General features: G+C 43.5%; 1 protein-coding gene across 2 annotated transcripts in view; it reads left to right on the top strand.

Annotated features, from left to right (window-relative positions):
• The window catches only part of DENND5B (DENN domain containing 5B), a 119,458-nt gene extending 99,133 nt beyond the window's left edge, over nucleotides 1-20,325 (top strand). For both annotated transcript variants that reach the window (XM_082059071.1, XM_082059072.1), the window contains exons 13-21: nucleotides 4,982-5,110; nucleotides 6,442-6,563; nucleotides 8,502-8,647; nucleotides 10,363-10,481; nucleotides 11,635-11,822; nucleotides 13,463-13,545; nucleotides 13,712-13,838; nucleotides 15,326-15,500; nucleotides 16,372-20,325. In XM_082059071.1, coding sequence (XP_081915197.1) covers nucleotides 4,982-5,110; nucleotides 6,442-6,563; nucleotides 8,502-8,647; nucleotides 10,363-10,481; nucleotides 11,635-11,822; nucleotides 13,463-13,545; nucleotides 13,712-13,838; nucleotides 15,326-15,500; nucleotides 16,372-16,555 — 1,273 coding nt within the window. In that variant the 3' untranslated portion in view covers nucleotides 16,556-20,325. The remainder of the gene's footprint in view (nucleotides 1-4,981; nucleotides 5,111-6,441; nucleotides 6,564-8,501; nucleotides 8,648-10,362; nucleotides 10,482-11,634; nucleotides 11,823-13,462; nucleotides 13,546-13,711; nucleotides 13,839-15,325; nucleotides 15,501-16,371) is intronic.
• The last annotated feature ends 2,518 nt before the right edge of the window (nucleotides 20,326-22,843 follow it).

Raw genomic sequence — 22,843 nt, 5'->3', positions numbered from 1 at the left:
TTTAATTGATTTATTTAAGCTAAAAGTCAATGAAAAACAAGTTTTACTGGGGTTTTAGTTTTTCCCAGCAATAAAGCCAACTTCTACAAATTACAGCAGATATGTTGAACTCCTTGGTACTTTGAGTTTGTGTATTTTTATTTATTTTAAGTTACTGATCAAGCAAGTACAGTTGATAGCCAAAGCAAAGGGTTATGAAAACCTGCTCGGAATGCCTGAGCGATATTCTTCCTTTTCAATTAGCATTTTTATGACAAATAGTAATAAAAGTACAAATTTAGAAATGTAATAAAACTTAGTATTTGGGTGAGTTTAAAGTTGGAATGTGAAGTAAGGGCAGGTGCTCTGTAGATCACAGCCTGGCTCTGGAGAGCTTTCTGGGAAGTGTTGGTTGAGACCTGGAAGAATTAGAGCAGGGCTCTCAAATTCATTTTCACTGGAGGTGACATCAGCCTTGCAATTGCCGTCAAAGGGCCAAATGTAATTTTAGGACTGTATAAATGTAACTACTCCTACATTTATCCTGCATTTATAACCATGAGGCTGATGTGGCCCTGGGTGAAAATGAGTTTGACACCCTTCAACTAGAGAGTAAGAAGAGGTAGAGGTTGATGTGATGGCCCCAGGCAGTTGTTCTTCAGGGCATCTCCTTGACCAAGCCACTGTCAAGTCAAGCTGCTGTTTTGGCACTTGACTTGCTACAGCTAAGCATTGCAGTGGAGTAGTAAAAGTGCCATGAAAAGAGGGGAGGAGTAATGCAATAGTGCTCATCTGTAGATAGTGGCTAGTAACTGCTAGCAATTCAGTGTGTGAGGCAAAGTGAGTACTGTTTCTTGTAATATCATGTCCTTCTTCCATGTAAAAATATGACCAAAAATATCTCATGGCAAAAATAAGATTAATTGTAGTTAGTTCACAAAAACATGATTACAGTGGTGTGATTTTTACCATGTGTGTTCTGTGGTTATTATTTTTTTTTTCTTATATGAGATCCCACAGATTATTCAGACTTTTCTGGAAGAAAATGACTGTAATTCCCACCTGCAGTGTGCAAACTTTTTTGTTTGATGCTACGTAGCCTGAGTCTTGCGTTCCGATTTCAAAGAATATGACATGCCACACAAGGCTAAAACAACATGCGAAAGAGCGAGGGAGAATATATGCAGTGTAATTGGGAGTATAATGCCAAGAGGTCGTTTTGAACACGTGTCTGTCATTTTAGCATCGCTCCCATGGGATGTGGCAGCTATTTACTTAATTCAGTCCTGTGAGGCTGACAGGCTTGATAGAGGGTCAGTCCAAGGAAAGGATGAAGGAGGATCTGGAGCGGAAACTCCCATGCTGGGGGGGATGCTGGCCGGTGATGCTGTGTGCGCTCGCTGCTGCGTGCACGGGTTTCATCTTCCACGTCCTTCCACTTGAGCGATGAAAGCCCAGCGTAGATCTGAGCTCTCTTGCTTGAATCACAAGAGTTTTTCCACTGCTTTTCAGAGGAAAAAATACAGAAGCAGAGCACTAGCTTTTTGTAGTATCCTGGGTATTCGTGACTGTCCACAAACATGGCTGGTCATAAAAAATTCTGGGCAGATAGTGAGTCGAATGTGTCATCTGTAATCTCATGGCATACTTTCTCCTGCTTGGAAGGAATTCTGCTTAATATTTGTTTGCATATATAGGTTTATGCTGAAGTTAGAAGGATGGGTAATTGTTAAATTGCTGAGGTTGTGGTGCTAACTGAACTAATGACTAGAGGATTAAGCATTGCCTTAAGCAGGGCTTGTTTTTTGATGGCTCATGCAAGGTTATGTAAACAACTTAAAAAAGCAAGGCTGAATCACAGTCACGCTCTGAATGTCTGCTAAGCCTGTGCTGCAGGTAATGCTGCGTGTCCTCTGCCTCCCTCGCAAAGCCAGGCATCTTATATGTGGTGAGGAAAATGCTCAAGATGTTTATTTTGGTTCTCTGCACGGAGAGTCTCTGCAGAAGTGTGTTTGGGCTATGCCGCTCAGCCTTTCTCCCAGGTGAGGATCTGCAGCATCTCTCCCAGCCTTTTCCCAGCTCCCCTGCACACTCCTGCTGCAGCCTGACCCTGCCATGGCCTCACCGCTCAGGTGCATTGCTGGGCATCCAGCTGGACCAGTCAGCGCCAAGGCAACCCCCCCAAAACCATTAGTCTTGCTGGGCTCAAGTTTCAGGTCCTTTCCCTTCAGGCAAGCCTTTCCTTGCCACCAGCACTTCCTTTCATGCCCATGTCGCGCCTCCCATCTCTCAAGGAGTTTGCAGTGGAAGATGTGGGCGCTGGGCCCATGGCAGTGATGCTTAACCTGCTGCAGTCAAAAGAAGCTCGGTTAGCAAAGACCTGCTACCTCCATGGTATGAACCGGTACGGCTTGTTTCTGGCTGCGCAGGGATCAGGAGCAAGCACACCATCCTCGGGGGCATGGCCACACTGAGCAGCTGTAACCTCTTCTGTCAGCCCAGCTATTTGCAGAGGGTATGGCTTGCCATACCCCAGGCTTACATTTGACAGGGAAAATAGATTTTTCTTTATTACTAATGGGATGAAAAGCAAATCCCAACCTAGGGAGCTGCACTGAAATCGTTGTTCAGTGCTCTGACACAAAGAGTTTGCTGTGTGGTGGTGAATATAGAGTGCTCATGCTTAGGTCACTGATAAAAATAGAGCTGTTCTGACTCTCACAACTGAGAGTGAAATAAATCTGAGTTTCCAAATGCTCTGTTCTGTTACACTCTGCTTTTTCTGACACCAGGGCTTATTAGTGAACCTTTTTAACGTTTCTGGCGAGCTGCCTGGTTGCAGATCCTTTTATTTCCCAAACACACAATTAATACCAATGTGGTCTGAACCAGAAACAGGTAATGAAGAGGTACAGAGCATGCATGGAATAAGGTTGAGTCCATCTATACTGGAATCTTCTCACAGTAAAATAACATACTCTACTTAGTGTTTCATATTAGATGTAATTTAAGCCGAGCATTGAGGGGGGAAAGGGGAGGGAGAGGGTTGATAGTCTGTGCTTTGATCTTCCCACCTTAGAAGACTTGAAATGTCTGAGGAGAGTATCTCAACACGAGGATGTAGCTGAGTGTAACACACCTCCTGCTTCTCAGGGACCTAGGATCACATGCCTGGCTGTCTGGGCTGGAAGGTCTAAGCCTGGCTGCCACGCTCTGAGCCAGGAAGGGCTTTCCAGAGCCAGGAGCAAGGCTCTGGGCAGGGATTCAGCTGGTCAGCGTCATGGCTGGCAGAGAGAGGCTGCTGAGCTTGCTTATAAAGGGCAAGGACTTATATGTGAGCGTAATGTGCCCTCCTGGGTTTGTTTTACAGCTCACTGGGAGTTAGTACTTGTTACTTGGTGCATCGGAGAACTACCCACGTGTCGCATTAGAAAATAAGGAAAGTTTCTTTAAAAAAAAAATTTTGGTTTTTTTTTAGTTTTTTTAAAGATATTTAAAGTATCCTCAGTTTTGCCGGTGGCAAGCTACCATTACTCCTATTGATTGTTTCTTCCTGATGGTGCTTCATATATGTACATACAGCACAGGGCCATTTGATACAGACACCTTGGGCTGAGGTCACCCTGGTGGAGAATGGAACTGCCGAGCTGTGTCTGGTATCCACTTCGTTTGCGCAGAGGAAACACACGTTTCTGAACAGCACCAAGCTGTACTTGGCAAATTTGCCCCTAAGGGCCCAGTGCTGTTATATTAGAAGCTCTATAAACAAGAGAGTATTTTTCTCAAATAGTGCAGAGTCTAAATATAACGCAAAGCACGCGTCTGGGTATAACAGATGGGGGAAAGCACGAGACAGTGAGACTGTACTAGTCAATATAAAAAGCACCAGTCACTACGTGACTTCGTTGGATTTTCTTTGGAGTAAATATTGCCACATTCCCTAATGCTCAGCAATGTACGGAGGCCCTTCAAGGAAGGTGCAGGAGTTGGAAAGTAAATCACAACAGAGATCAGTTCAGATTCAGCTAGCGGTACTTGTACCCTGCCCTCGAGGCTTGGAGGGCTCAATTGCCTGTGCACTTAACATGCACACTGTGTGAAAATTAAGAAATTGCAGCCTTTTCTTTCTCCTGCTGGGAGCTGTTACTCATTTTTCTTGCTGTCTATTTAACCAAATGGGGGGTTTTGAGAAGCAGCTTTGCCCTGCCACAGCAGTTCTCTTCCTCTTCTAAAGCTTCCTGTGCTCTAAAACTAGGGTTTCTGTCATTCTCCAAACTGAAATATGGGAAGTTTTTAAAAAGAAAAGCAAAACCATAGAAGAAAGCCCCTGTGGATCAGTTCTGCTTTCCTTACAGACCAAACATGTTGAGGGCTGTTCAGATTATCACTTACATGAGGGCCCCTTATATCTGTGAAAATATAGTTCTGCTTGTCATTGCCTGTTGCTGGTTTCGCTCCAACAATCCTCTTTTCTCAGATTTCCCGTTGCTGCTGCCATCAGTTTGATCAAGCCTTCAGAGTAGACAGTGGTTTGGAGAAACTCTTTAAGATGTGTATTGCCCTCTGCCCTCCCAGACAAACCCGCTGGCCTCAGCAACTTGAGGGAGTGACTGTGGTATAATTGGGTCTCACAAGGTGCCCCTGGGGACATCTACCTCAGGCAATGTGGGGATGAGCAGATCTACCCCTGCTCACCTTGGCCAGGCAAATGCCAGGACCCAGAGCAGCTGATACGAGCTGTAGTGTGTCCTGGGTTGCAACCTGCTGTGCCTGGGAAGGGCTGTCCCATGTCCCCAGGCCAGCCCTAGGGCTGCTGGGGCTCTCAGTGCCACAGTGCAGGGCTCCCTGGGGACATGCTGGAGGTCTCTTTCTCTAGAATGGACATCAGGAGATGGTTTTCAGTTCAGCTGCTACATCACACTGGATGTTGCCATTTGAAGCATGTAGGATTTTTACAATTCATCTATTGTTTTTGTTTCTTTTTTTCCCACACCCATTTCAGGCATGTTCAGAACATGAGTGAGATAAAGACTGATGTGGGGCGAGCCCGAGCCTGGATAAGGCTTTCTCTGGAGAAGAAACTTCTGTCTCAGCACCTGAAGCAGCTGCTTTCCAACCAGGCACTTGCCAAGTAAGCTGACTTTTTTTCTCAAAGCTTCACTTTCACATCTTTCTTGGTGGTGTGTCAGGGTGCTGTGCAGGCTTGAGGTGCAGCAAGGCACCCCGTTTGGGTAGTGTGGTTTCTAGCCAGAAGTGCCTGAAAGGCAGAGGGGAGCCAGGGGAGGAGGTGCTGCCTACCCAGCGGCACAGAAATCTGCTCATCCACCTGGAGAAATAAATCACAATTTTCAGGAAGGATGCATTAAGATTTGGTCAGATCCATTCCACTTTGTGGCCCTACAATCACTCTGTCTTGTGCAAATGAAGCCGCAGGGGCAGGAATGTCCCTTTTTCTCGGATCAGCCCCGTGTTATTGTGACTCAAGCTCAGCATAGACTCCTGTCCTGATTGCAGATGGGTTGGCTTAGAGACCAGCCCTTCCAACCACTTAGTAGCTCCCTCAGCTTTGCCTCCTTCTGCAAGCACAGGCACTTAGGAATCTGCTTGTCTAGATGTTCCATGACTTCGTTTTCACAAAGCAATGCATTTACGAGAAGAAAACCCCAAACCTTATGAAAACATCCTAGCTATTGCATGCAGTTCTTATCAGAACAGGCTCTGTGATGTTACATACATCACTATGCCAGAAGCTAACAAATACTCAAGTCTGCCAACAGGTAGAGAGAGGAGTAGCTGGAAACCATCACCTGTTGGGTGATCATCTGAAGGCATCTTGGCAGACCTGTATTTTCCTGAAGTTTCATATACATCTGTCTGCTTTATCAGCTTTTGGGGAGTCTGTTGCCTCCTGACTGCACGCAGTGTCACAAGCTTTGTGCTGTCTCAGCGCGGGTCCAGGTTAACTCCTGGTGTGCCTATGTGCTGCTTTGGGCAACTGATGATGTATGCTGCATTTGCCAAAATGAAAGAGTGGTGGGAGGGCCCCTGCTGCTGCTTGGTGCCTTCTGGTTATTTTTCTAAGAAAGATTGGATTATTAGACAAGGTTATTCCACAATGGGAACATAGGGGAAGAAATGAGGTTGTTGTGTATTGGTTCAGGTCTGCTGTTGTGAGCAGCATTAGTTTATTTCTGTGCTTTGCAGCAAAACCAGAACTGATCCTTTAATGGGATGAATGCTGTTGCCTTGCAGTGGTAGTGTGGAGCTGAGAGTGGTCTGTAAAACACACATACAAGGGGTAAATGGCCCCTACGGGTTTCTAGAAGCTTGTGTTACCTGGGGAATCTCACTTTTCATACCTCCCATGAAGATCAATTCTTCATTTGGTGTTTTGAGATTCAAACACCTTTTAAGATACGTGATGCTTTTTCGACAAGAAAGCAATGTATTTGTTCCTACCAGGAAACTTTACAAGCGTTATGCTTTCCTGCGCTGTGAAGAAGAACGGGAGCAGTTTCTGTATCACCTGCTCTCACTCAACGCCGTGGATTACTTCTGCTTCACCAGTGTCTTCACAACAATCAGTGAGTTGGAGAATCCATTTCCCCCCTGAATAAAAATTAGTTGCTGTCATGATTTGTAAGAGACAATGTTGCTGGTGTCTGAGTAGCCCTATCTTGGTTGTTGCTGCCGGGCTCATGGGTGCTGGGTGTTGCCCTGGGAAACCAGCTGGAGAACCAAGGTTGTGTGGGAGTGCTTGGGAGAAGAGCACTGCACAAAGGAGAGTAATCAGCAGAGAGTGCTGCTGTAGCACTACACCGAGTTGTGTAGTGTCTTTCATCTTCCCTCCCAGACAAGTCCTCAACATCCTAATGCTTCCCTCTGGCCTTTTCAAAGTGTGCATCCTCACAGCCTGCTCTCTGCAGACTGAGAAGGAGATGGAAGTTTTGGAGGATGAAATACAGGGCACTTTGTGCTCTGCTGTGTATTTTACATCTCTTTTTGTGCCTCCTTAAATGCCAAAAAGATTCCCTTTCCCTTCCCCTTCTGTAAGGAGAACAGAGATTGGGCTTGAAATCTGAAAATGAATCTCTGTCTCTCTAGAACCAGGCAATGTGAAGGCAGGAGCCATGAGATGACCTAATTATTTGAATATACCTTGGCAGCCCTTAGTCTTCATTTTCCTGCCTGTTCAGAGTGAAGGGAAGCAAGTTTTACATGGCTGTCAAAACAAGCACTCATTCTATGTTTTCTCCTCTTAAAGCAATAAATCCCCTCAGAACCAGCACAGTGCAAAGAGATTTATTCATCCTTGGTTACCTTATCTCTGTGGGGCATCCCGCTTGACAGCTTTCCCCTGTAGGACAAGCGTTTGGATTTGAGGTTTGTCAGGCATTGGAACAGGCTGCCCAGGGAAGTGGTGGAGTCAGCATCCCTGGAGGTGTTTAAAAGGCATTTAGACAAGGTTCTTAGGGACATGGTTTAGTGCTAGAGTTGGGTTAGGTTATGGTTGGACTCTATGATCCTGAGGGTCTCTTCCAACTGAAATGATTCTATGGTATTTTTCTGAGTGCAGTATCATTGCATGGCACTTAAAAAGTGGAAAAACAAACAAACAAAAGCCTGGCTTATCTTACCCACTTAAAAATACAGCTTACAAAATATATGGAGAGAGAATCTTGCAGTGCTAGCATGTGGTATCTGAGTCAAATCCAAATTGGGGTGGGTGGCGGTCCTTGGCACATATGGGTGGTGCAGATTGAAAAGAATAATAGTAATAATAGAATCATAGAAGAGTTTTGGGTCAGAAGTGACCTTCAAAGGTTATCTAATCCAACTGCCCCGCAATGAGCAAGGACATCTTCAACTACATCAGGTTGCTCAGAGCCCCGTCCAGCCTGACCTTGAATGTCTCCAGGGATGGGGCATCTACCTAATGTAATGGGGGGATATCCACAGACACTTGAGACTTCAGCTATGCCGTTGCCATTCATGCCAGCATTTCTGACATCCCTTCGCCCCTGGAACCTTCCGTGTGTCCCGTTACCCTCCCACCTCCTCGGGCTTAATCCTTTTCCCCGGCGGATTCCGGAGCGGTTTTTGCACTAAGCTCGGCTCAGCCGCGGGGCTGCAGCACCCCCGTGCGGCACCGCTGCCCGCAGAGCAGCTGAACCGAGAGCGGCTGAAATAGCATCTGCAGAAAACTGCTGGCAGTGACGAACGTGGGTGGGAGCTCCCCAAAAGTTGCTGCTTCTGGTCTACATTTGGCAGGAGCAGGGGGTACTGCCGCGGTCCCCCCAGCCCCGGGACGGGAGAGGCTTTGCCGCCGCAGCGGGACACTCTGCGGGTTTGTCTCACACTTTATATGGAGAACAGAGGAGTTCTTCTTGTTAGGCTGCTGAGACAGGGGGCAAGAACTTACCCTCAAGGGAGAGGCGTGGTTTACTCCCGAAATGGTGTTTAAGGGGGAAAAAAAGAATAAGTCAAGACTAACTTATTTCCTCCCCCACCCCTGTTCTTAGTGATCCCTTATAGGTCTGTGATAATACCCATCAAAAAACTAAGTAATGCAATAACCACATCAAACCCATGGATTTGTGTGTCGGGAGAACTAGGAGATACAGGTGTAATGCAGATTCCTAAAAACCACCTAGAAATGACATTTGAGGTGAGTACATGCTCTTTACATTTTACTTTTCAATATGAAACATGCTTTGAATTAAACGTTATTTTGGTGAGGATTTATTGTCTTAAGAGCACAGTATTTCAGACTCTGTCCCGGTGTTCAAGGTCTCTGTACATTCAAAATCAGAAAAAACAGTGCTGTCTGCCCCTCCTGTGCTAGACAAGAGTTTCCTGTGACCAGGTACCACTTTTAACCATAGGCTTCACTGCTGTCCCTATCCCAGCCCGGCTCCTCTTTTCTCACCTAGCCGATCTATTTCCACATCTCATTCCCTTCCGCATCTCTTTGCCAGCTATCCTGATTTTCAGGGCTCATTTCTGACTCCTCATTTCCCTCCTTAGTTTCTTTTCCGCTTTAATTTGTCTTCCCACTTACCACCACCCAGGTCCCAAATTTCTTCTCCTCCCACTCCAGCTCCTTGTCTGATGTTGCTTTCCTTCCAACCAGTTTAACTCCTGTGTTCTTCAACTTCCCAGCTTCATGTGCTACTCCCAGCAAACCTCAGAGCCACCACCCCCATCGGGCTCTTTTCTCCATACTTGCTGTGGTTTTCTCTTTGCGTTTGAGGACCCAGCGTTCCCCTCTGCTTTCCCACCCATCAATTACAGGTTGGCTCAGTGCCGCTCCAAAGCAGCTGGTAGCAGGAATTTGCAGGGAAAGCCCCATCAGGCTCCAGGCTGTACCATATCCAGTAAGGAGTGATTTCATAGGAAAATCTCCTAAAATTGAAGTTGCATCCAATGAGCATAGGCAGACTGGTCAACAACAATTGCAAAAAAATCAAACCCAAACAAACAAACAAACACACACACACACACACACACACACACACACACAAAACACGTCTTGCCAAATATAGGTAGATTTTGACAGAGACATGATATTTTGCTGCCTCTCATTCACGTAGTAGTATTTTGTAGAAAAGATCTGCAAGTTTCTAACAAGCCAAATAACATGTGGAGACATTTCTAAAGACCATACTAACACTGTTCTAGAATACTCCTTTGGCTGAAGCTTTCCTTAAATATCAGCTTGGGTAGCCACCCACTATGGAAAATGTCAGCCCAAGCTGCTTGTTTGGCAGTATTAGAAGCAATGAAAACCAAGGTCTTGCAAGGGAAGTGTTTAGGTGACGTTAATAGATGCTGCTGCCAGCCCCACCTACAATTACATATCACACTGGAATTCACAGTCCCTTGTTTTCCTTGTTCTGTCTCATGTTAGTGACTTTTGTTTTGCCCAACAATAAGTAAATTGATCTTTGAAAATAATAAAGGATCTCGGGGCTGCTTCATAGTGTAGAGTGGGTCAACTGAAGGTCAATGTGCTCAAAATGCATTTTTTTAAAAGTTGCTTCTGCTTTTGTAGAGGAAACAGGTCTCCAGTACACCTTATCACCTTAGCTCAGAAATTTGTAATTAAAACTTCTCAGAAGTATTCAGAGTGAGCGCTCACAACAAAGAATTTAATCTCTTCACAAGCTTTTAATAGTTTTATTTCAAGGTATTTCTTTTCTCCTGTGTTAAAATAATTATTCTGCTTTTCAAAACATTCTGCATGTTTGGTTGAAAATACTCGCTGTGTAAATCAAAGGAAATGGAATAAAACCATACATTTGAGACCATATGTGTGCGTGTGGTGGGGGTGTGTGTTTTCTGTTGTTTTTTAAATTAAGTAAAAATTGTTATTCATTTCAGTGCCAGAATTTAGGGAAGCTGACGACCGTTCAGATTGGTCATGACAACTCAGGGCTACTAGCCAAGTGGCTGGTTGATTGTGTCATGGTCAGAAATGAAATAACAGGACACACATACAAGTAAGCAACAAGTTTTAATTTTCTTTGTCTGAAATTTCTATTTGTTAAATCTAGATAAATCAAGGAGGCATCTGTCTTCTCCTCAGTTGATTGAGCACTGGGGGCTGGTTTGGGTACCGAATATGGTTGGGTTGTCTCCCCCACTCCCATTTCTCTCTTTTCAGAAGCCCTGGTTCAAGTCAAATAATCTGATAAATATTAAATGAGACTTGAACATAGGATTTTCTCTGCATCTCTCTGAGACAGGACAGATAGTATGGATATTTTTTAATTGATTCATATGTTTGTGTCTAATAATTTAATCTTTTGATTTAAAGTAGTGTGGTAAAATTGTGCACAAAAGAACTCTTTAAACCCCCATGAGCTTGAATGATAGCTTAGGGTTTATTGGTTTATTTTTCTTTTTAAAAAATTGGAATATCTAAGTACTGTAACAAATTTACAGAAACTCAGTTTGCAAGAAAATAAAAGGTTTTGATGATTCCTTAATCTTCTATTAAGCACATACCTGTTGTGTTGAAGTGATCTCCTAACTCACCAATGGTTTTACAAAACATCTGGCCAAGCAGACTTAATTTTTTTTTTCTAAAAGCAGAATTAGAAAACAATAATTCAGAGAGGTAAGCTCAAGAGTTGGCCACAGTGTAAGGGGGAAAGTAGGAAGAAAATGGGGTACAAGGACTGGAGTTATAGACATGTGTGTGGGTTTCTTTAGGGCTGTGGATGGGGTCAAAAAGTACAGCAATAAAATGTGAGGTGAGGTTTAAGTATGAGGAGACGTCACAGCTTCAGCAGGGTGGGAACTCTGTATGGGGATTTAATTGTTAATCATCACAATATTTCTTAAAGGCTGAATATCAGTTGTGGTTACAAGTGAAAAACAATCACGTAGAAATCAAGATGCAGACCATGCGTATAACACTTTGTTGTCCTGTGCTTTCACGCAAGCTTTGCGTCTTTCCCTTTCCCTAAGGATGATCAGTTGTACAGGCAATGCTGCCTGCTGAGCTCTGGTTTGTGACAAGTTTCTGGCTGCAGAGTATTCCTTTCCCATGAGCAGTGTTCATGGGTGCTAGCTGTCTGTCCCTCCAGCTTTGGGATGGACGTAGCCTACCTGTGCGGCTGACCTGTGCTTGTGCTGGCTGTGTGGCAGGTTTCCCTGTGGGCGATGGCTGGGAAAGGGCGTTGACGATGGCAGCTTGGAGCGAATACTCATCGGGGAGCTGGTGTCCTCCACCTCTGACGAAGAGCTGGGAAAGCAGTGCCGTACCCCACCCCAGCAGAAGTCTCCTACCACAGCTCGACGACTCAGCATCACTTCCCTCACAGGGAAGAACACCAGTAAGTGCTTTACTTTCTCCCCAGGACCCTAGAGAAGTGGGCAGCAGCAATTGCTAAGTAAAGCTCCTGTGAACAGGAGAGCTCCTACTGAAGCAAGGCTTGGTGCACAGGAACAGCTGTGAGCTGATGATTTTTTTTTCCTGCCCCAGTTTGTGTGTCCGCAGCTTGCTCTGTGATCGTACACATTGCCTCTTTCAGGGTCCCCATTTGATAGCTGAGAGATAATAATCTCTGTTCTTGGAACATGGAGATAGGAGGCAGTAGAATTTGCAGTAGCTGGTGCTGCTCACTTTGCAGTCAGTGGGAAGACAGTTTTTTCTGAAGGGCAGTCCAAAGCCTGATGTAGATGCTGTGAAATGCCTTCTGGAGGAGCATGTCTCCAGAAGGACCTTAGGATACATCAGCTTCTTGTCCCTAAAATTATGGGGTTTTTATGAGTAACTGTACCTGGCTACAATGGGGCACAGGACTGTAAGGGCCACGCAAGGCATTCTGTGCTAAAGCATACAGAGGAACACAGTGTAGATCCTGTTCACAGATCAGTTCAGCTCCTGCAGAATTAAAGGACACAACTGCTGAAACGTCAAGCCAGGAAAGATTAGTCTCCAAGAGCAATGCAGCATTTAAAAACCACCACATGACCACTGCAGCACTTCACCTGTGTGAGTCTACAGTAGCTGGAGGAGTGGGTACCAGGGCTAATTGCAGAACATTTCCTCAGGACTGAAAACACTAAGGCCAAATAATTCATTTGCCTTGGGAGCCATATGAGGCTCTGTGTTAGACCTGACAAAGACTGTGGAGATCATCAGGTCCTAAAATGATACTGAATTACTTCACGCTTCCAAAACAACAATTATAGGACAAGCTAATAGCAACCTTACTATGTTTGAAAAACTAGAAAGGACTTGTAGAAAAAACATGAAAATGGTTGAAGTCTGGAAAACATCTGCTTAAAATGAAGTTTTTAAAGTTCAGTCTGTTTTAATCAGAAACTTAATGAGAGACTAGATGATTTTCTGAAGGTACCTCCATAGGAAGATGAGATGGTAGCAGGTGGAGGCACAGCATGATTCAGTAGCAGAGGTACACAGCTAAACAGATTCAGACCAGAAACGTGGCAGAAGATAACTTACACTTGGAACCATTAATAAGGAATATTCTCTGCCTGTGGCCACTCACACTGGTACAAGGACCAGACATGTGCCTAAAATAGATACTTGTCTTGGCTCAATAAAACATTTTGAGTTCAAGTCAGGAATTAATGAGTGCTGGGTTTTCTGGCCTGTGTCACGTAGAAGTGAGTCAAATGACTGGGCTACAACCTCTCAGCCCATGCCTCTTCATGTGATGGTTGCTGTACTTTATGTGATGGGCAAGATGCGATTAACTCAAATAAAATATTTATTAAGCCAGATCCTTGGGTTGTGCATTTTTAAGTAGGGCAGTTTATTTGATTAGTCCAGGCTTGCTCATCAGTTGCTTGTAATTAAGGCTCAGGTTTACTCAAGACAAATGACTGCCTAAACTCTGTTAAAGATACAGAATAATTCCTGCAGTTCAAGCTGTGTCATCATGAGAATCTGACGAATGTTTTAAAGTCGGTATCTTCAGCTAGTATGCTCTCCATCATTTCACAGAGCCTAATGCAGGACAGATCCAAGAGGGAATCGGGGAAGCTGTGAACAACATTGTGAAACATTTTCACAAGCCAGAGAAAGAGGTACTTCCTACTTTTTTATTACTTGCCTGGTATCTACAATGCATGTAAATATTTTTACAAACAGAAATGGAACCCAAGTACCAGTAGAGACTGTTAATCTTTAGATTTGAGGCTTCTGGCATACAAACAAAGGAAGTTGTACTTACATATTCTCCCTTTCCCACAGAGAGGGAGCCTTACCATTCTGTTGTGTGGAGAAAACGGTCTGGTCGCAGCACTGGAGCAGGTCTTCCACCATGGATTCAAATCGTCTCGCATTTTTCATAAGAATGTCTTCATCTGGGATTTCATAGGTAAGCTGGTATGTGATTTGGGCGCAGAAGGGGAAGAAAGCTTAGGGCAAAATGACTACCCATGCACCTCATCAGCTACGGTGCCGCTTGTTCCTGCCTAGCACCTGCTACAGGTGGCTTAGAGTCAGTGAGATACAAGATGGAAGATGAGAAATACTAAACACTCTATAAGGCATGAGTGTGAATATGTTCATAAATTTAAAAGCACTTCAAATTCTAGTCATTTATTCATAGGTGAGTGTTCAAACAGCTGCTTTTCTATCCAGAAAGAAGATAGGATGGAGGCTGGGGAGGAATGGCAATTGATGTTAGGGGGAGAGCTGGGAAAGGGTAGGGAGTAAAAGGTTTAGATTTCCAGTTGTTTGTGAGAACTCTCCTAACCACTGCACTGGTCTTCTGGTGATGCTTATCTGTAGGACTATGTTGTAGTAATTTAAGGTGTATTTACCCCCTTAAAACATGCTGGCAAGTTGAGATTCTTAGCCTGAAGGTAGGCGCTTACTCAGAAAAGGTGAAAAATCAAAGCTGATGGTATCGCTTAAAATGAGAGCACTCTGGTGCGACTCCTTGATGTCATCTAACTGTATTAGACATCAGCCAGTGTGCTGACCACTGCTGTGCAGCAGAAGTGGAGATCACTAGCTACCTATGGTCTTCAGAGCAAGGAATCTATATATAAATAGTGCAATAGCCCTCTGCAGGTTGTTAATTCTAAGTTGCCATGAAGTACTTCTGCTCACAGAATCACAGAATGTCAGGGATTGGAAGGGACCTCGAAAGATCATCTAGTCCAATCCCCCTGCCAGAGCAGGAACACCTGGATGAGGTTACACAGGAAGGCGTCCAGGCTGGTTTTCAATATCTCCAGAGTAGGAGACTCCACAACCCACCCCAGGCAGCCTGTTCCAGTGTTTTGTTACCCTTACTGAGAAGAAATTTCCTCTCAAATTTAAGTGGAACCTCTTGTGTTCCAGTTTGAACCCCTTACCCCTTGTCCTATCATTGGTTGTCACCGAGAAGAGCCTGGCTCCATCCTCGTGACACTCGCCCTTTACATATTTATAAACATTAATTAGGTCACCCCTCAGTCTCCTCTTCTCTAAGCTAAAGAGCCCCAGCTCCCTCAGCCTTTCCTCATAAGGGAGATGCCCCACTCGCTTAATATTTGTTGCCCTGCACTGGACTCTCTGCAGCAGTTCCCTGTCCTTCTTGAACTGAGGGGCCCAGAACTGGACACAATATTCCAGATGTGGTCTCACCAGGGCAGAGTAGAGGGGAAGGAGAACCTCTCTCAACCTACTAACCACCCCCCTTCTAATACACCCCAGGATGCCATTGGCTTTCTTGGCCACAAGGGCACAGTGCTGGCTCATGGTCATCCTGCTGTCCACCAGAACACCCAGGTCCCTTTCCCCTACACTGCTAATAGCTCATTCCCCAACTTATATACTTAAACTCACTGGGTTCTGATTTTCTCCCAACCACAGAGAAAGCTGTTGCTTATTTCGAAACCAGTGACCAGATTGGAGACAATGAGGAGGCCTTCTTGCTTCAAAGATCATCATGTAAAACCTTCTGTCACTATGTGAATGCCATCAATACAGCTCCAAGGAACATTGGAAAGGATGGCAAATTCCAGATTCTGGTTTGCCTGGGGACGAGGTACCTAATTGTTCTTTATTAAACGTGTCCTCTTGCATTAGACTAGAAGAATATTTTTACACCATTGTTATTACCTCTAGTTTTCCATTTTAAGACATCTTGTACCTATCTGTTATCCAGTACCTATTTTAGGCAGTTGTAATACTAGATGTAAGACTGGAGCAAAGAAGCACTAATGATACATGGGTTGTCTCTTGACTGCTAAAAATATTGTGAGCTTTATTATAACCGTTAGTTTGACAGTCGTATGTATGAAATGTCTTGAAATTGTATTTTTGGTGACGTGCTGGCTTTGGGAATGCAGAGTTCCTTTGCAAGAGCTGGTACATTTCTGAATCCTGATTGTATCACTTTGCCTATGAAAATTGGGTGTCTGTTATAATTTTGACAAAATTATTTTGGATGAATCTTTCTTTCTCAATAGGATGCTTTCTGTCTTGCACTTGGGGAGGGGCAAGGCAGGGGTGCTTAGTTGTATTTTGGAGGGTGGAAGCTGGTATGTCTAGAGATAAGTATCATTTTTGTCTTGTATGTCTGGATGCATGGAAAAACAGTTGGAAAAGGGTCAGTTGGTTTTGCCTGAGTTTTACTTTCCCTGGTTCTGATCTGAAAATATTGCTGAATTCTTACAACGTCAGTTGTCGAATTCTGCTGATATCTCTCCATCTCTAATTCCTACAGGATGTTCAGTTACCTATATTTTACTAACAAATTCAAGGGTTATGATTATACAGGGAACTTTTATGTGCAAACCATGCGCATCACCCGCAAAAAACAGACTGCATGCTTTGGGTTGTGTTCTTGGAGGAGAATTTTGGTTCGAGATCTGTTGTACTTGGCGCTAAAATAATCCCTTTCATCCCCTTGGCAGGGACCACTTTCTCTCTCAGTGGATCCCATTGCTGGCGGAGTGCCCACCCATTACAAGGATGTATGAGGAGAACGCTCTCCTACGAGACCGCATGACTGTCAACTCCCTTATCCGAGTCCTACAGACGTTGCAAGATTTCAACATCATCCTAGAAGGATCGCTCATTAAAGGAGTGGATGTTTAGCATGGCTTTGCTGAGAACTTCATTATTCTTTTCCCAAGCAAGCAAACCACAATTGGAGACCTGTCAGGACTTGAATGCGATGGTAGTGCACCACTGTAAGGCAAAGCTGCTGGTTGAAGTGGGAGCGGGAAGCCCAGTTTGTGCCCGATGGGGACTCTTCTCTTAAGCTGCAGAAAGCTAAGATGCAGTATTGTAGTTTATTTGAAACAGAAATGTAGTATAAAATAGAGTATTTTCATGTGTTAGATGTGTGTAAATATGCTATCTTCTTGAAGAAATTATATTACTCTAAGAAAATTTTCTTAGAGTGAATGTTCTTGTTCTGACTATGAGTAGCTTAAACCCAGGGGAAGGACTAGGGGGAGGGAAGGGCCGAGATGGGAAGGGATGCCCCTACTTGCTTGCAAGGAAGAAGCCAAACGATATGTAAATACAGCTCAAACTCAGCAGGGCTTTTTTCAGGTATTGCAAATTAATACAGCAAATGTCCTTATGTAGCCATTGTGATTGTCTCACTCTTGGAAATGTCGTAAGTGTATGCTGTTTGGCCTAACTATACACAGTCTCCCTTCGTTTTTTTGTTTGCTCAAAGACTCAACCCTTTCCATGCATGGAAGCTGCGAGTCGTAATTTTTTTTTCTGTAAGGTCTTTTGTGTCACTTCTGTTGATCTCCAGGAGGGGAGACAAGTGTTGAAATGCTTAAACACTGGAGAGGACGACTCCTGTCAGCCTAGGAGCCTGTGAGTAGAAGAGGCCTGTTTTAAGCGGTGCTGCTGCAGCCCGAGATGGGGAACGATGGCTTGCTTGTCTCGCTAAGTGTGTCCCTTGCCTGTCCAGATGTTCTGATTATTCCCCCTCACCCTCAGCCAGCTTGTGTCGTGGAAGGCTTCTTTTTTCCCTTTTTTTTCTTTTTCATATTAAGGAATTTGGTTCATACCAAATTCTTGCTGTAATTGAGAGGAATCATTGCTGTAGAGCCACAAACACCGATGTTGCTGGGCTACTGAACTCTATCAGCTGGTTTTCAAATGCTGACAGGTTATGAGTCTTCCTTTATTCCACTGAGTGATTCCTTTATCCCACAGAATGAGTGTTCCTAGGAAGTACAGGATTTTTTTTTTTTAATTATCTAGCTACTGAAAAATGAATTAAGCAAGAGGTGGGGGAAAAATAATATCACTTTGTTTCTTTGAGGCTTCTCTACTTCACTCTTTCCAGTTAATATGTTAGTAATACAGTGTGTTTATACAGCCCTTGAAGAGGAACTGGGAGCAACTGAAATCCTGTACACTAAAAATTTAGCAACAGATTATATTAAAATCATCTTGTGGATACGTGCAGCAAATACAGAGTACACTTTCTGTTCTCGTACATGAGGGCTGGAAGGATCCGAGGGCATAGTTTGTTTCATCTGGTTTTAGTTTTTGGAGGTTAGTTTAAAGATAGGTGTTTGTTTTCACTTGTTTATTCCCTATGATTTTGGCCATTTTGTCAGTGGATTTTTGTGGCTGTCAGCTGTGGCTTGGGAAAGGCCCCTGGCTGGTACTATAAGTGCATTCCATGGTGCTGTGCTCTCAAGTGATGTTAGGAGGGACTTGGGAATGGTGGGCAGCAGGTCCCAGTGCAGTGTGCACATGGTGGAGGGAGGGATGAGAGCCAAGGAAAAGGAAAAAGGATGAAAATTTGGGTTTGCTTCCCCACCTGCTTTTTGTGAAGTTTCTTTGCTTTCCTGCGGTCCTTCTGCTGTCCAGTTCTTATACCAGCAACTCTTTTCAGTGTCCAAGTTTCACATCACATTCCCAGCCAGAAGAAAACTCTTCATGTGACTTCATTTCATTTGAAAGGAGAGTTTTTTGTTATAGAAGCTTTTTGTTTCTAAGAAAAGTAAAATAATACTGTCAGGGAGTCATTGACTTTAGTGAGGGTTCGAGCTTTTTAATAACCGTTCTTGCCTCCGGAGCTTGTACTTCCTTAAACTGTCTGAACTCATCCCAAATACTGTCGGCAGCACTGTGGGTGTGAGTAACTAACGTAAGGGCTGTGAACGGTGTCACGAGTTAGTAGCCAGAGCCCGCAGCTGCGTGACATCTCTCTTACGTTTCCAGAAATGTGAAATTTGGGGTGTTAGGGTTTTCTGTGTGGCCAGGCGAGTCTGCTTAGAGTCAGCAGAGGATGCACGGCAACCCTTCAGCAGCTATTGAAAATGCGTCACTAGTACTTAACGCTATCAATAAATTATACATTTAGCACCAGAAACCATGTGGCAGCATTATTTGGTAATGACTGCTTAGGATGTTTTGATTTCTATTAGCACTCAGGCCTTTTATGTCTAATGACTGCTGTACATGATTTTTTCACGCCCAACCCAGTCTGAGTGACTTTCATTTTACAGAAATAATAACCTCTTCAGTCCTTGGATTTCTTTGCAGCATCATCTGCATTTGCTAGCTGGATACTTCTCAAACGTGTACTACTGCATGCTTCTCCAAAGACTTTTTATGACTTAAGCAGTCGTAACATTCATCCAACATGACACGGGTTAAGTGCAAGCAGGATAAAGTAGAAATGTGAGCACCTCTAAAGGTCAAGAATAGATGAATAAACCACACACAGAGAAAAGGGCAGGAACTACATAAAGTCTTTCTTAAGTTAAAATAAGTCAAAACCTGAGAAATTTAAAAATTCAAAACAGGGCCTTCCCCCATTTCAAACTACATTAAGGAGCCTTTAGCACTTAAATTTAACACAACTTCACATCGGCTTTTTCAGCAAGTGTTGACTTGTTTGGTTTTCGTCAAGTTTCACATCATATTAATAATAATCCAGTTAAAATGATGTGTGTCGAATATTTCCTTGTAGGCAATAAAGCACCCTAAGATACGTAGAACGAGGCACAGCTGAGTGCCTCGGACTCCGAGAAGACTAGTTATCTGACAACCTTGGGAGTATGGTTCTTTGTAGTGAATTTTTATTCTACCATGTATTTTTTTTAGTAGACTACTTTTGTTTCTTGCAAACTGTGAGGTTTGTTTTTTTCTGTAAGGTTTACAGAAATCATTCTGCCCACTAGAGTGGTGAGAAACCCATCAAGATTCTTCTAAGCTGACACAGTTTTTACTTCAGTGTTAAAGCACCTTCATGGGTTGAGAAAGGGAATCTTGGAAAAGACCAAAGCTCTCTGGTATCTGCTTTTTAAAAAACAAAATTCCTATCCGGTACCTGTCTGCAGATGTCTGAGTTTGCATAGTCCTGTTATACTAACATCCAACATGGTAACTTAAGGGAGTCAGAGAATCAAATGCCTCATCATGTATAAAATGTGTATTTATAATTCTCTGAAATGAATGAAATTCTACTGTTTTGTGGGAAATCTACTAGTTTATTCCAAGTTGGTTTGTGTAATTAGATATCATTGTTCAAAAATGTCTTTTTAGAATAGTTGTGAGATGGCATATTTGAGAAACTTCCTTCTTTCAATCAAATGAAGGTGCACATCTTAAGGGGAAATACTGTATGTTACACTTGAAATGTACAAATGTGCCCTGTATAGCTTAAAATGATCCTTAAATGTCTCCATTAAGTATATTTTGTCTTTACATTATTACTAACTGAATAAGAACTGGATTATTTTCAAGACAACATTAGTACAAGTATTGTTATATCAAGCACTTTAACATACATATCACAATCTGACATGGATTTTTCAGGTTTTGAAGTACATTGAAATACAGCTTTTCATGCTACGTCCTTTACAAATAAAACTGTGAGAATAATGGTTGGTGTCTCTTTCTCCTTGCAGAGCAACTAAGAGATTCAAGTCTCAAACCAAAGAGATGATCTGAACCTGGAGGGGACATTTCATAAAGGGAACGAGTCGAACAAAACGATTCAGCTGATAGTGAGATTAACTGCAGTCGAGGGTCTCTTCCCTCTCTTCACATGGGTTTCTCTGATATTTGAGCTCAGGGTTAAAAAGCTGGAGCAAAATTCATATCCTCCAGTCAGTTGTAAGAAGAGAAGATGCTAGAAAAGAGATGGGTGCTAGCAATAAAAACAGGTGCAAAAGAATCATAGCAAAATGCCCTGCTTGTAATTAAAGGCTTTTCTAAGTTGGACTGGCTTTTCAGAAATTCCCTTCGCCTTGTCCCTCCCAGCTGTAGCTCTGCTGGAATTGGCAAAACTATGAAGATTTTTGGCAACTGTGTAGTTGAAATGCAGTTCCCTGCATGTGTGTGTGCATGGGGTGTGTGAGGTGGGGCACGGCAGTTCATTCATTTGACCTCTTGGTTTTGAAAAGGCAGAGATCGAAAGTCTCAGAGCCTGGGACCACATATGTGGAAAATCAGAAATACATTGTTTGATTATACTGATACTTATTAACAGTGCAGCAGCAAAATTATAGAATCCCATAAATGTAGATAAAATCCATAGAGCTGCTTGTGGTCAAATTTCAAGAGGACGAATGACCAGACTTAACACACTTCCTCAGTAAATGTGGTAGACTTAAGTGCATAAATTGGAGGTAGTGGGATCTACATTTTAAAGGCAGTAAGTACTTGAAATGAAGCATGACTACACTCCTCTCCACTGCAATGTCATTGGTACAGTCTGGGAACACATCAATGTTCTGTGTGAAGAGTGAGTAGAAGAAAACTGTGTGAGAAAACTTGCATGTGTAGGAGTTGGAATAGCTCACTGATCTACTTGGTTCCTTTCCAGCATTTCAGGTAAGCTTGTTGGAACAAATGGTGCTCAAGTTAAGGGTGAAGCTGCTTCCCTGTCTGTCACCCCCTCAGCTCAGAGGCTGAGGCTCCTGTCATTGCAGTCAGGGAGCATTTCATTGCTGACATTCCTATTTTTTCTTCTGCTATTCCATCAGACATGTATCATTATAAGCTGGCTTGAGCTCAGCACAGGATGTGACAGGAATGGGAAAATTTCTGTACAGGTCTGCTATCCAGTGGCTGGTTAAAGTAAACTATCTGCCAAAGCCACTGCGAAGCTGATTTGTCAGTGGAAAGCTGTAGTTCTGCACGAAAGCTTGACATTTTAATGGGCCCATCTGTGTTCCCCACAGACCTCGCAAGGCATTTCAGTTCCTTTGAAAGAATGTCTTCTGTCAGAAGAGGCTGTGACCAGACAAATTATTTTCTCCTTTAACCAAGCCCACCTTTGTCTTGAAGTAGGGGGAGGAAAGGGAGCTGGAAAGAAAAAAGAAAAACAAAACACACACACACAAAACAAAATAGAAAACACACACACAAAAAAATCCCAAACCACAACCACAGCTAAAACCTCCCTGATCCTCTACCCACAGCATATTTTTCAAAACATGTTGCTCTGAAGTACCTCATTGCTGCGTGATCTAGTGACAAACTTGTTATCATTCAATAATGAATTCTGTGGGATCCATAAATGTAAAATAACAGTGGTTTATATCAGAGAGGCTCAAGTATTCACACCAGTTACTCTGAGTAATGAAGTAATCTGTAAAGTACTGGCCCTCTTGCTTGTAGTGATTATCCAAGCCTTGCTTAAGTCTACTTGACTTGCACAAAGGGTAAATGTAGAAGATAGCCAACAGTTGTAATTCTTTCTCTCTGTGAAAAATAACTGTTCTTTGCCCAATACAGACCCCTTAGTTCTATATGACCCTTTCCCTGAATTATCTACTTACTCTTAGACCTGGCTAGAGTGACATGTCAAAGTGGATGAATCGTGGAGTGGTCTGTTCACCCAGCCTCAGGAGTTCAAGCCTTCCTGTAGGCTGAAGTGCTAAGCAAGTGCAGGTGGCAAATGAACAATGGAGTTTTGTTTGCAAAGTGCATTTGTCAGGACTGTGCAGCAGATGTAACTCCCAAGAAGCTCACAGGGAATCTATTATCATAAGGAATCTATTCTCCCAGTGAGTGGCAGGCATGGAGAATGCAAGAGCCACCCCAATCTTTGCACCGTACATTCAGTGCCAGGTTCTCTTCCGCTCCTACAGCCAGCTGATACAAGCCTAAACTAAAATAAAATTAAGCTCCTCCCTCAATAGCAGCCAGATGTTGGGTTTGGTGCTCTGCAGCCCTTGCATTCTCCTGCTTTCAGCGAGACATTGTCACAAAGGCTGGTGTTAGCCTAGGGAAACCAATTTTCTTACCCTGGCTCTGCAGCTAGAGGGAAGAGCTGGGCTCCTTCAGCAAGCCTTGTGAGGAGAAACCTCACTTGGCTGCTTTTAATTACGCCTAGAGAAGTCCAGCAGAGGCAGCCTGTGGAAGCTACGCTAGCATTAATCTTTATGA

Source organism: Streptopelia decaocto (assembly GCF_964273445.1).
Source record: "Streptopelia decaocto genome assembly, chromosome: 1".
Classification (NCBI taxonomy): Eukaryota; Metazoa; Chordata; class Aves; order Columbiformes; family Columbidae; genus Streptopelia; species Streptopelia decaocto.
This window is presented reverse-complemented; position numbering and strand designations above follow the sequence as displayed.